The sequence below is a fragment of the Prunus avium genome, chromosome 1, assembly GCF_965620075.1.
Source record: "Prunus avium chromosome 1, drPruAviu1.hap1.1, whole genome shotgun sequence".
NCBI classification, from domain to species: Eukaryota; Viridiplantae; Streptophyta; class Magnoliopsida; order Rosales; family Rosaceae; genus Prunus; species Prunus avium.
The window spans coordinates 4990226-5003787 of NC_142284.1; the positions used below are offsets into that span (position 1 = coordinate 4990226).

The following is a 13562-nucleotide window of genomic DNA, read 5'->3' on the forward strand; positions in this document are numbered from 1 at the left end:
ACTTTGAGTACAAACCTCTTTGACGAAAAAAAACTGTTATTTTATAACCGATCCAATCTAGACTATGTCCACCTTAATCCAAGCCCTTAACTTTCGTGGTGCTGATCTACTCACAGATATTGTTCGCGATCGAAAAATAGCCGATAAAGCACATCAAATGTGCTTCCAAATGCTCAAATTAACTCTCACTACCATCCAAACCAAACAAAGAGGATCAAGACTTTCTCTCACTCTCACTCTTCACTCTTCATTCTCGCTCTCACTCTCACTCTCACTCATGAACCAATGGAGCAGCAGCAGCATCAGCTAACGAATTGCAGCACATGGTCCACTGCTCCCAAGCTCCATCATCTTCTTCTCCAAAACCCCCAACGCATTGCTTTTTCCAATGCAAGGCGCCAAAAGCCGAATCAGAAGAAGAAGAGTCTGAATTGGCGGATGCGAGGGTTTGGCAATGAGGCTCCGGTGTTGGTGGTGAAGGCAAGTAATGGAGGGGCAGGGACTGATGTGGTGGAGACTGCGGTCGTCGACAGGCCAAAACTGCGTCGTTTTCAGGTGTCCCAGGGTCATCCGAGCCCGTTCGGTGCCACAACGCGCGATGGTGGGGTTAACTTCGCTGTTTATTCCGCCAATGCGGTTTCGGTTACTCTCTGTTTGATCACTCTCTCCGATTTAGAGGAGGTAATCATGAATTCAATTGAAAATTTGTTGCCAATTTCTCATACTGTTGTAATCATTTGTAATGAAAACTTATTTGTGGTAGCTAAAATCCCAAAAGATTGCTTTTTAGTGGCTGTGTATTTGTGTTTTGAGTTTTACACTTAACTGAACTGAAATTGAAACTTCTGGGTTGTTGGGTTTCTTAATTTGTGTTATGTACCTCATTAATTAATCATTGATATTTATTGATGTAGGATAAAGTTACTGAGCAGTTATCTCTTGATCCTTTGACCAACAAGACTGGAAATGTGTGGCATGTGTTTCTGAAGGGAGATTTCAAAGATACACTTTATGGATATAAATTCGAAGGGAAGTTTTCTCCTGAAGAGGGACTTTACTATGACTCTTCTAAGATTGTGTTGGATCCTTATGCAAAGGTGATTGACCTCAATGACTGGCAGTGCATCTTTTATTTATAAATTCATTTGAGTTGTGCGGTTTGTTTTCCCCGTTGTAAAATAATAAACTTTTTTGCTTCCTATGGATAACTCGTTTTTGATTTTAACCTATGAAGGCTCAGACTTCATTTTACGTTTTAAATTTGTCTAGGCAGTTATACGCAGAGGGGAATATGGGAAGCTAAGTCCTGATGGTAATTACTGGCCTCAAATGGCCGGCACGGTACCTTCTTTTGATGATGAGGTACAGTGCTCATATGTTCTGTCTTAATTCTAATTTGGTAACAACTCACACCTGGTTTCACATTTATCTCTTGCTTCAGATTTTCCATTATTCTCTCTTTCTTTTTGTTTTTTTTTTTTTTCTCTAAACTTTTTCTTATACAATGTATAAATAACAATGTCAATTTAAACCTATGACTTGTATTTTCACTCCCATGAAAATCTTTGAGGAAAGTCAGTTCAAAAGAGTTATTCTTACACAACACAAAAGTTTGCCAATGAATCGTATTGCATTTCTTTTCTATGATGAGGAATATTTTCCAACACTGTTTCTTCCATTTGATTTCAGTTTGACTGGGAAGGAGATTTACCGCTGAAGTATCCACAAAAAGATCTTATCATATATGAAATCCATGTGCGAGGGTTCACAAGGCATGAGTCAAGCATGGCTGAATTGCCTGGTACATACCATGGTTTGGTGGAGAAGCTTGATCACTTAAAGGTCAGTTCAGAGAGCTTCTAGAAAAGAAAAGAAAAATGCAAAAGGCTTCCTAGGGAGATTTATTTCATCATATAACAGGTGGTATATATGTGTTCCCAACTAAAGAAGAATCATCATGTCATATATATGAGGATAAAGAGGAATGATCTTATTTACTACATTCATGTTATTTAAGTGTTTAACCACCAAGTTATGTATTATCAACTCCAGCAGTTTCATTGTGATGATCATAAAATAATATGATACATGTTGATTTCTGGATGTTCTTATTAGGTTCTGTTCATTTTTCAGGAGCTTGGGATCAACTGTATAGAGTTAATGCCATGTCATGAGTTCAATGAGCTGGAGTACTTCGGCTACAATTCTGTCTTGGGTGACTACAAGTACAATACTTATGAATCTAATGAAAGCAAAATTTATAGAAGCTGACTTTATAGGGTATAATCAACTAATGGGTGCTTTTTCAAAACAAGAGTGCATGCACTGTGTTAAAAAGCAATTCAAAATGGGGCCTAACATTTTCAACTTTGGACTTCTTAGAATCTGGAGCAAATGATCTTGGTACATTGCAGTCTATTTATTGTATAAATCAATTTTCATTTCTTGCCAGGGTAAATTTTTGGGGATACTCAACTGTCAATTACTTTTCACCAATGATAAGATATTCATCTGCTGGCATACGTAATTGTGGCCGTGATGCAATAAATGAAGTCAAGTTTCTTATTAAAGAAGCACATAAACGAGGAATTGAGGTGATAGCTAATAGTAATATTATTCAGATTTCTTTCATTGAGATTTCATTTTGAAGATTTGTAAAATAGTTCTATTAATGCAGGTGATCATGGATGTTGTCTTCAATCACACAGCTGAAGGGAATGAAAATGGTCCAATTTTGTCTTTTAGAGGCGCTGATAATAGTATCTATTACATGCTTGCACCTAAGGTATAACTCTGAAATCAGTACACTTGTCTTGTGCGCTTTGACTTGATACTACTTTGATACTACTTTTTACTCTTTCAGAAAGTTATAGTTTGAAAGTATTTGTTAAGGGAATGATGTGCACCTTATGGCTTTGGGTAAAGTGGTTTAAACTGCAAGTGTTTTACCAGTCTCACCAATTATAACATCTGGTAGAAATCCGAAATAAGATTCCATTTTTACCATGGCATGCCCTTTTAAGCTATTTGCTCATGTGGTGGGCCGATTTGGCACCTCTCTGTCCATGGTGGCTCATTCAATGTTATCAGTATCCTACTTATCCCCTTATGATCGATTTTGCACTCCATGTTTCTTTTCATGAATTTTGTAGCTATTGAGTGGTCATTCTGAAATGAAGTAGCAGAACATTACAGCGCTGTTGCATTTTGTTTGTAATCATATTCCAAAATATCTACTAAAACAGACACAACAAGAGTCTGCATTGTAAACTGAAAAATTCTATCACATTTTTCTCATGCCATATTTTCTGATTCGATGTCTCTTTATACAGATTCTGGGAACTAAATCTATTTCCCTTTTTTCTTTTTAACAGGGAGAGTTCTATAACTATTCAGGATGCGGTAACACATTCAATTGCAACCATCCTGTTGTGCGACAGTTTATAGTAGACTGCTTGAGGTAGAACTTTCAAACTGTCCAATCTTGATTTTATCACATAGAATTTCCCAGCTATTGAAACATGCGATAGTGGATTTGATATCTGTGAAGATTTCTATTTATAGTTGCGGAGATAATCTGCATTGTCGAAAGCCAAGCACTACTTTCTGTTGTTCATGAAATAAATATTTAGTGTTCAAAGATGAAACAATTAAATGAAGTGAATGGAGGGTTTTTGGACCACATGAAGGGCCGTTGTTGGTCAGCAGTTTAGAGTTATTAAACTTAGCATATGCAGCATAAGGCTGAAAAGTACCATGGAGCACCTTTGAAAATAAAATGAAAGGGTACTGTTCCAGATCAATGAAAACTTCTTGAGTTAAGAAAGACCGTAAATTACGTTTGTAAGTGTTTTTTTGATAAGATATTGGGCACCAGACCAATGTGATGCTTTGCCACTGCTATATCTGAATCAATCTTGTTCATTTTCTTCTTGTTGTGCCTGTTATCTATCTTCTCTTCTATCTATCATGTTTCTCCGAAACTGCGTCTCTAACATTTTCCTTTGATCAGTTTAATATAGTTTTGGTTTCATATATATAATTTTGGACTTCAGCTATTTTTAACTATTCATGTATTTATTTTCGTTTGTTGCAACCATCATCTTCAATATTCCAAAAGGTTGAAAGGTCATTGTTTTTCTTTTCTGTGCAACAGATATTGGGTAACAGAGATGCATGTGGATGGGTTCCGCTTTGATCTTGCTTCTATTATGACGAGGGGTAGCAGGTTATCTGCTAGATGCTGTGTGTTCCAAATCAGTTTATACAGGAAATTGGTGTTCATTTCATTCCTTTTATTTTTGCTTCTTTGTCCACAGTCTCTGGGATGCAACTAATGTATACGGAGTTCCAATAGAAGGTGACTTGTTGACAACTGGAACCCCTCTTGCTAACCCACCATTGGTTGACATGATAAGTAATGACCCAATACTTCATGGAGTGAAGGTTCTGACTTTAGACCTTTCTTTAATATAACTTACATATTCTTTATCAGTATTTCTAAAATTTCTAAGGGCCATGTGAAACTGAAGTAGCCTCTTTGATACATTAAATTTACGTGCTCCAAAAAAAATTACATTTCAAGCTTCCTCAATGTCCCAATGTCTACATTGTAGAACATAGAGTATTGGGTACAGTCGGCTATTCCTGTGAATGTCTAATTCAGGCTGTTAGAGCCAATGCATTAGGTGAATATGGAACTTATCTCACCTTGGTCTGTTTTTCAAAAACCCATTTAATCCATTCCGTTCTTAATCAATTTAGATTTATTATTTTAGCAAGTTTGTGACTACATGCAATGAGTAGCATCTTAACAGTAAATCTAACGTGACGTACTCATTTTTTTTCTTATTAATCGTTAATATGCCATAAAATAGTTTGTGGCCACCTTGGCCATCTCTGTATTTTATTGTCTATTACAATAAAATTTGTTTCCTGAGAGATGCTTATAGACTAGAAACAGTGCCTGTTGGTGCTACTCTCAAATCGTGTACATATATTTTAAATTTTCTTCGTGCTTCCAGGAGTGTCACATATCCTTTGTTTTACTAAAATTGTTTTGAATTTTTTCATAAAAATTTCCCTTGTCATTTTTGTAATCTTGTTTCTAGAATTTGGCTTAGTTATAGCGATCCTGCACATGAACTTAGCTTACTGGTTTCTATGATTTGATCCTGCGTATGAATTTACCTTTTATTGGTATCTGCTAGTATTAAAAGGTTTACTGGTTGAGCTTTCTTTGTCTGTTTTTCAAACAGCTTATAGCTGAAGCATGGGATACAGGAGGCCTATACCAAGTTGGCATGTTTCCTCACTGGGGTATTTGGTCAGAATGGAATGGGAAGGTATGTTTAGATGTTACACTGTTATACATCATTTTGATTTATCCACAGTGACTGAGATAAAGAACACGATGACAGAATAAAACACAAAATACACAAAATGTGTAGGGATCCTAATTGACCCACTCTTCTTTTCCCCGCTGTTATAGAACCTGCTGAACAATTAGCTGGAAAGGATGTGCCATTAAACATTAAAACCTAAGTTGTAGCGTACATCCATAATGGGTTTTGGCTGTCCAATCCAACCTTCTGATTCTGACAAGTGACAACTTTGCTTGCTTATCGATTTCACAACGATGTTTCACATAACTTTGCTTCAGATTTAGCAATTAAATTAGAAATAAGAGATTTCTTCCTATATCTGCTTGAAATTTCTGGAGAGCTTCATGCGTCAGAATCTCTTACAGTTCTTTCTCATGTTGTTGGCACCTCTTCATGTATAGTACTGAGGAGTTGACTTTTCTGTATCCTATACCTAAGAATTCATCGATCTGGAATTGATTTATCGGATTGACTCTTAAACAATCTTCCAATGCAGAGATTTTGATCGTCATAACCATCTCTAATTATTCTTATTTTTGGCATTAGCATCTCACACTTTCTGCCGGTTGATCTATATCATCAAAATTGATAACCAGCAAGGAAATGCATTGATATTCAAAAGGGAAACTTTGGCTTTACTTTAAAACCTCCTTTGTTGTCAGAAGTCTTTATTCTCTAGAATCGTTGAGGCCTGAAACCTGCTAACAGGTGTTCATGGAGTACTTTATAGATGAGTCATAAAGCCATTTATGCATGCATATTGTTTTACTGTGATTTTTAGTTTAATTTAATTTGTAAATTCCTGTAATTTTCAGTATCGTGACACAGTGCGGCAGTTTATCAAGGGCACAGATGGATTTTCTGGCGCTTTGGCTGAATGTCTTTGTGGAAGCCCTAATTTATACCAGGTAATTTAAGTTTTGCCTGTCTCTTTCAGTTGACGATGACTATTAGACCTTTTTATGTGATGTACTATTCATGTGGTCTGTTATGTCAATTCATCTATCCTCATTTCTTCTCTTGAGAAACATTTCATTTTTATCTTCCTTCATATTGTTTAAATCCTGACTCCACAAGCCAGCTTTTGAGCAGTGTTGATAGACGACATGTTGGGTAAGATTCCTACAACTGCTTTTGTGGTGGGTTGGGGCTCGGTAAACAATTTGGGTTTTGGGGTTGTGATGGTAGAGAAATAGATGTAAGCCTTTCATATTAAATTATGGCGTGAAAGGAAAGTTCCCGAACTACTGAATGTGAAAAGATTTGAAAAGTAAGCGAGGCCCTTGTTCCTCGTTTGTCTGAATCTCAGAGTTATGCCTCCTGAATTTAATATTTGAGAATTCTATCCCTGGAATTTAGAACATTATGTTTATGCTTCTTCTTCTTCGTTATCTCAGTAACACTCCTCATTATATCTTTGGACCAGGAAGGGGGAAGGAGGCCATGGAATAGTATCAATTTTGTCTGCGCACATGATGGTTTTACTTTAGCTGATTTAGTTACCTATAACAATAAACATAACCTGGCAAATGGAGAAGACAACAATGATGGAGAGAGTCATAATAATAGCTGGAACTGTGGACAGGTAAATATCGATAAACATGTATTTTCTGATAGTTGGATTCAGCTTTTGTTTGATGCCCGTGTTAATCTTTGTGATAATGTCACCACAACTGTAAAAGCCTTATGATCATGCATCCTGAAATCTTAAGGCCTAGAGTATATCATCTGGCTTTATTCTGACATATATTTTGCCCTTTTTGTCTTTCACTTTTCTTTTCACCTATATTCCATCCCTTTTTTCCCATACTTTTCGGTTGTTTCATAATCTGTTTGATGGGAAATCTATTTCATATTTTCTTCTTCCTGCTTTTAATAGTTTGATTACCCATGAAGAAGGAAAAGATGCTTATCATGAGCTTATGGGAGACACAAATCCCACATCTGTGGTGCTTTTGTCTTTATGTCTGAACCCATTGGCAAATGAAAAGGATTATCTTAGAAACCAGATCCTAGCACAATCTTACAGGAAAGCTACTTGAGAAGAAATTAATTTGTTCAATCTGTTGATAGAATGCACTATGGGCTTTATAGTCAAGAGCTAGACTTTGTGCTTGTATCTTAGATGTGTACTCCATGGATGTGGTACTACTCTATGACACTAATTATCATCCAGTTTAACTCAATTAGGAGGGAGAGTTCGTGAGCATTTCAGTGAAGAAATTGAGGAAACGACAAATGCGGAATTTTATTGTGTGCCTCATGGTTTCCCAAGTAAGATGCTATTGTTATAGTGCGTTTTATATTGGGACTCTTCATTTGGACTACAATGACCTCTATTTACTCATTATAACATGTCTATGTTGGCTTTGATTTCTTGTAATGTAAATCTGAGTTTTTTTGTTCTTTAGGATGTCTGTACCCACATTCTCAATTAACTGGGAAGGGGCATGGGCATCTACAAAGTTCATGGACACCAAAATAGTATAGCATTAGAGTTGGTTTGCTTTCATTCAGTGCAAGGAAATAAGGGCAATTTGTAATACCCCGACAGTGTCGAATGGATCCTTTTGAATTCTCATTCTAAAGATAACAAAAGAGCCTAAATTGTTCATTAAACTTGATTTTGCATCATGTAGTTTCTGGAGCACAATTCTATATTGCCCTGCATATATTGTTTAAACGCGGCACTTTCTAGATCGATTATGCTGAGGATTGCATTTACTTTTTGTCTGCTTACTGACTAACGTATTTCATTTTATCTGTTATTTACAAGGGTGTTCCAATGATATTTATGGGTGATGAATATGGTCATACAAAAGGAGGAAACAACAACACATATTGCCATGATAATTATGTATTTTTCTACACCTTTGTCCATACTCTTTCTGTCAAACCCTTTTCTTTATTTATTATGGTTGTTGCTGTGCTGCAGATTAATTACTTTCGGTGGGATAAGAAGGAAGAGTCCTCATTGGACTTTTTCAGATTTTGCTGCCTTATGACCAAATTCCGCCAGTAAGTACTATATCATGATTGCAATCATTTATACTTTGCTTTCTGACAGACGTTTTGTATCTCCTTATTTAATGTGAGTTATGCAGGGAATGCGAGTCACTGGGCTTAAATGACTTCCCAACAGCAGAGAGGCTGCAGTGGCACGGTCATGCTCCAGGGGTACCAGACTGGTCTGAAAGAAGCCGCTTTGTTGCCTTTACTCTGGTATTAACCAATCTCACTAATGCAATTTAGAATCAAATCTTAATTAATGTATCTCGTTTATTGGTGAAATGGATAAAAAATGGAAGATTTCGCATTTCCACAGCCCCCTTATGCCTTCATAAATAGGCCCTCAACTTAAGTCTTCATTAGATCACCATTCTATATAGGTACAGTCGTAAATATATGTATACTATGAATCTTGACCATTGATAAGTTGAATTCTTGTTTAAATGTATGGTTGAGACAGTCTACGAATTAGGCTGGATAATGAAAAGTATTTATCCTCACATGCAAACCTTGTCTAAGAAATTGCCACATTTAGCAGCATGGGCATCATAGGAGTAACAGGTTTTTGTTATTATTGAGGTTAATAGTTCCCTTTTGGATCTCATTGGTTTGTTTTGAGTTTTGGGGGTGTAATTTTGAAGTTCACTATTTTACTGGTTTTTGACGACTCTACGTGTTGATCCAGATGGACTCAGTGAAGAGAGAGCTGTATATTGCTTTCAATGCCAGCCATTTACCCGCAACCATTACACTGCCAGAGAGGCCTGGATACAGATGGGATCCCTTGGTAGACACCAGCAAGCCTGCACCATTTGACTTCCTTTCTAGTGACCTCCCAGGAAGAGATATTGCAGTTAAACAGTACGCTCACTTTCTTGATGCCAATTTATATCCCATGCTAAGTTATTCTTCAATCATCCTATTTCTCTCTCCCGTCGACGATCCTTAGCTTAAAAGCACAGGTGCAGAACCCATATGCCTTGAAGATATCACCACAAAATAAATTAGTGCATATTTATGGCCTTGTAATATGAACCGAGTCAAACAAATGACAAAAAGGCAGTAAATAGTTGTGAGTAGAAGAGATTTTATGGAAAATAGTTCACAAAATACTGTTGGAAGAGGAAAGTTATGTGAAGTTGTAGGGGGGTGTATTCAATTTAGATTTTAAAAGATTTTAAAGAAGTTTAAAAGTTTAGGTGTATTCAATCACGATTTTATAGAAGTCTATTCAATTCTGGGTGTATTCAATTCAGACTTTTTAAACTCCATTCAAATTTGGATGTATTCAATCACGACTTTAAAAGACTTCATAAAAGTTTGGGTGTATTCAAAAACTCATTGTTTTAAAGGAAATACAAAAAATGGTGGATTTCGTTTGATAATAGACTAATTTTAGGCTATGACAAATCTTTGCTTCTCCCTAGAGATTTTGATAGATATTATTTTTATTCTCAAGATATGATTTCACCACTTCTACTACCACCATCTATCATGACTATCACAATAGCCACCCCGCCTCCACCACCACCACCACAGTCATCATCATCGCCGCCACCACCATCACCACCACCACAGTCATTGTCGTTGCTACCGCCACTATCACCACCACAGTCATCGTCATCGCCGCCACCACTACCACCACCACAATCATCGTCGGCGCCGCCCCCCATCACCACCACTACCCACCATCGCCCCCACTACTAGCCCCCACCTCCACCACCACCACCACCCTTACCTCCACCTCCACCTCCACCTCCACCTCCACCACCGCCACTGACAGCATCATCACCATCATTGCCACTGCCACCGCCACCTCCACCACCTCACTCCCACCACCATCATCACTATCACCCCCTACCTCCTCCACCACCTCACTCCCACCGCCACCACCACTACCACCCCCACCTCCTCCACCACTACCTCCCCCACAAACCACCATCGCCACTGCCATTGCCATCACCACCATCACCATCACCACCACCGCCATTGCTATAAACTCCATTAAAATCAATAATAAAATTCTAACAAACTCATTTAAAATCTATACACGAATTCAGTCAAAATCTATGTGGAGTTTGTAGAATTCAGTCAAACTCAATTAAATTCAATTAAACTCCATCAACTTTATAACTCTTTTAAAATCATTTAAAATCTAAATTGAATATACCCTCTGTAATTTGGAGGGAAATAATGCTAAGATTTCTGACACATCAGAAAAAATAAAGATAAACAATTATTGTTCACATCTTGTAAATTTCAGTATGATGTGGCAACTCAAATATTAAGAAATTGTGTATAATTTTCACATTACAATCTTATTTTCTTCGATTTGTTTGTTTGTTTCAATGAATTTCTCCTTGTGAGTAAAGTTATTATTTGGTGTTCACTATGAGTGAATGATTTGGCCAATGTGAATTTATACTAGGTGGGCACGGTCTGCTTCTCACCCCAAATCGGAATCAGAACTGTTCATCTAGTCTGGTTTGTCCATAATTAGACCAAATATATATAAATTTGTTTGAATCAAATTATTTTTTTTCACAAAACCCAACAAGCCTTTTTTTTTGGCTTAAAAATTCACAAATAGCCAAATTTCAAGCAAAAGGAGGTGATTGGACCTAGAAAAGAGAGGTGATTTTGAGTTGGGCTTTTGAAAAGATTAGTTATAAGCTTAGAAATTTAGCATTCGGTTTAAATATTTTTATTAAAAACTTTAAAAAAAATACACAGCCGCTCTAATTTGGCTCCATTCAGTTTTTTCACTACAAGAACCAGAACTGGAATCAAACCAAATTGGTCTGGTCTAATTTGTGGTCAACTCAGTCTGATTTTTTATCAGCCCGGTTTTTGTCTCCTTTGAATACCATGTTACGCTCAGCTGCTGTAAGGAAGCTATCTAAGTCCTAAGTGTAGCTGGATCATTGGCATAATGGCATTTCTTCATTTGTTATTTGCAAAGTAATAAATAGAATATTTTCTATTTTATTTGATTTGGTAAAGAGAAATCAATCCCACTCATCAAAAGCATGAAAAGTAAATTGGTCAGTGTGGAGATGTCAAATTGCCACATTGACATGAAATGACAAAAATTAAAGATTAAAGTTACTCCAACCGAGTCGTTCAATCCTACATGAATTTGGAAGTGGAAAGAGATATGTCAAAAGCAAATTTTTTCGTTTGCCACATAAGCCATCAAATTCTACTTAACATTTTGCATTTGACATCTCCATTGAATATGCTGTAACGAAGAAGCTACAACAGTCATGAATGTCTAGTGATGACGCATGAACGAAACGACCGACTAGATTGATGAACAAATTGTTGATCAATTTCGTAACCAAGAATTAAGGTGAGCTAAAACATAAAATCCAATTAAACACAAGCATGCATGATCCCTTTCTGTTTTAATTTTCTAGGACCAATGATCGAATTTGATACTTATAACATGTCGTTGTACCGTGGTATATGAAATTCAATATATTATATGTAGTTTAACATATACTAGCTGTTATAGTTCAACTAAGGCAAAATCCTCAGATATTAGATGAGGACATTTTCTCAATAATAATCAATTATAATATCAAGACATCTAATTTACTTTGTAGCCTTATAGAAGTTAAGAAATTGTATTGATAAGAATTAAAAATAACTTAAAGCATGTTAACAAATGTGTCGGCAATATCAATCTCAAGTATGGCAAACATGTTGGAAGAAAAACAAGGGGAAATAGTGTTTGGTATCTGGTGAAGGAAGTTGAGGTTCCATCCCAAAACTAATTGGTTATGGGGGAGTAACCCAACTCCTTATAAGCCCTTACTAGATTTGTCTAACTTTCCAATGTGGGACATTTTTCAATTCACGTTCTCACACCCCGTGGCTATTGGACATTGTGTGATTTGAGCCACAATGTTTTTGTAATTTTCAATGCAGTCAATTAATTTGATGTAAAGTAATTATCTTATATTTGCAAAAGAAAGGCGAACTAAGTTGAGCACTCAAAACCAAGTATATATATATATATATATATATATTTTTTTTTTTTTCAGAAGATCCATTGTTATGTTTTTTTTTCTTTTTCTCATTGAAGCAGAATATAAATTCGTGATTGAGGAATAGATTTCCATGAGGGAATACATTCTCCATTTGTCTTTCTAAAAGTGTCAAACGGACCAAGTGGCCTAGACCATAGAGCACATTAAGGTAGGCTCATCCTATGAAATCGACCGCTCCACTCCAAGCTTTCCTAAAACCGACCAGTTCATTCCAAGCTCTCCTAAAATCGACCACCCTATAACAGCCCAAGAGTCACAAGTAGTGGGAGAGTTACGGGTGCTGCCAATGGATCAATGTGAAAGAGACGAAAGGGTTAGGGAAGAGTGAGAAAGACATAGGAAATTTTGAAGCTACTGAGTTTGTGTCCTAGTTTATCTAACCTTGTTTGACCTTTTTATAATGAGAAGAGCAAACGAAGTTGAGTTTGAAACTTTATTTTTTTTTATCGCATAAAAAAACTTTATTTTTTATTATTGCATGTGCATGTACAAGTTACTCACGACGTGATAATTCTAATTAAATCTTTTAAAATTGTGTATTTCTAACATAACAAATTTCGTGAGGTTTTCTCGCACATTGGTTCCATTTGTTGTCATCTTTAGAACTTAAACACATTTGTTACTGAGTAGAAGTGAGGTTTTTTTAACATGTCGGGCCTTTTGAATGAGGTTATATATAATTAGCCTTAAAATGTGAAACTTTTGAAAAATAAAAAATTTACTTTTTTTTGGTCATTCGCTAGGGAGGGGAAAGGGGAGGGGGAGTATTATATTAGGTTGTCTCAAGATTGTTTCTTATGTGAAAAGAAAAATCTCAACCCATCTCCCACTCTAACTTTGAAACACCAGCAACAACGAAATTCGATTGTTGGGGAAGATTGAGAAGACAGTGGACATCTTGACATTGAGTGAAAGCTCGTGCCTCAAGTCCTTCCCCTGGCTTTTATCTCTGGATTTTACTGAGAAAGTTTGTGCCTTTTGTCAACTATGAAAGAGAAAAAAGAGAATTTGTGCATTGCGAAAAAGAATTCTAATTGGACTGAAGCCAAACTCTCTCTTTTGTGTTTAAAGAAAGACTTCTGCTAAACGGATACTAAAATTAATTGAGTACACC

The 13562-nt window shown here is 36.4% G+C and overlaps 1 protein-coding gene across 2 annotated transcripts; it reads left to right on the top strand.

Annotated features, from left to right (window-relative positions):
• ISA1 (isoamylase 1) lies at positions 1-9648 on the top strand. Of its 2 annotated transcripts, XM_021969485.2 has the most exons (18): positions 2-681; positions 915-1097; positions 1270-1362; positions 1690-1842; positions 2134-2225; positions 2453-2594; positions 2678-2785; positions 3375-3460; positions 4157-4228; positions 4320-4446; positions 5259-5345; positions 6200-6292; positions 6811-6969; positions 7575-7658; positions 8161-8241; positions 8320-8402; positions 8489-8606; positions 9079-9648. In XM_021969485.2, exons 1-18 carry the CDS (start codon positions 286-288, stop codon positions 9340-9342), a joined length of 2421 nt encoding a protein of 806 aa, XP_021825177.2. In that variant the 5' UTR covers positions 2-285; the 3' UTR covers positions 9343-9648. The 2 variants fall into 2 exon arrangements, with proteins under 2 accessions (XP_021825176.2, XP_021825177.2); XM_021969484.2 differs by having other exon boundaries at positions 1-681; positions 8161-8402.
• Positions 9649-13562: the final 3914 nt, after the last annotated feature.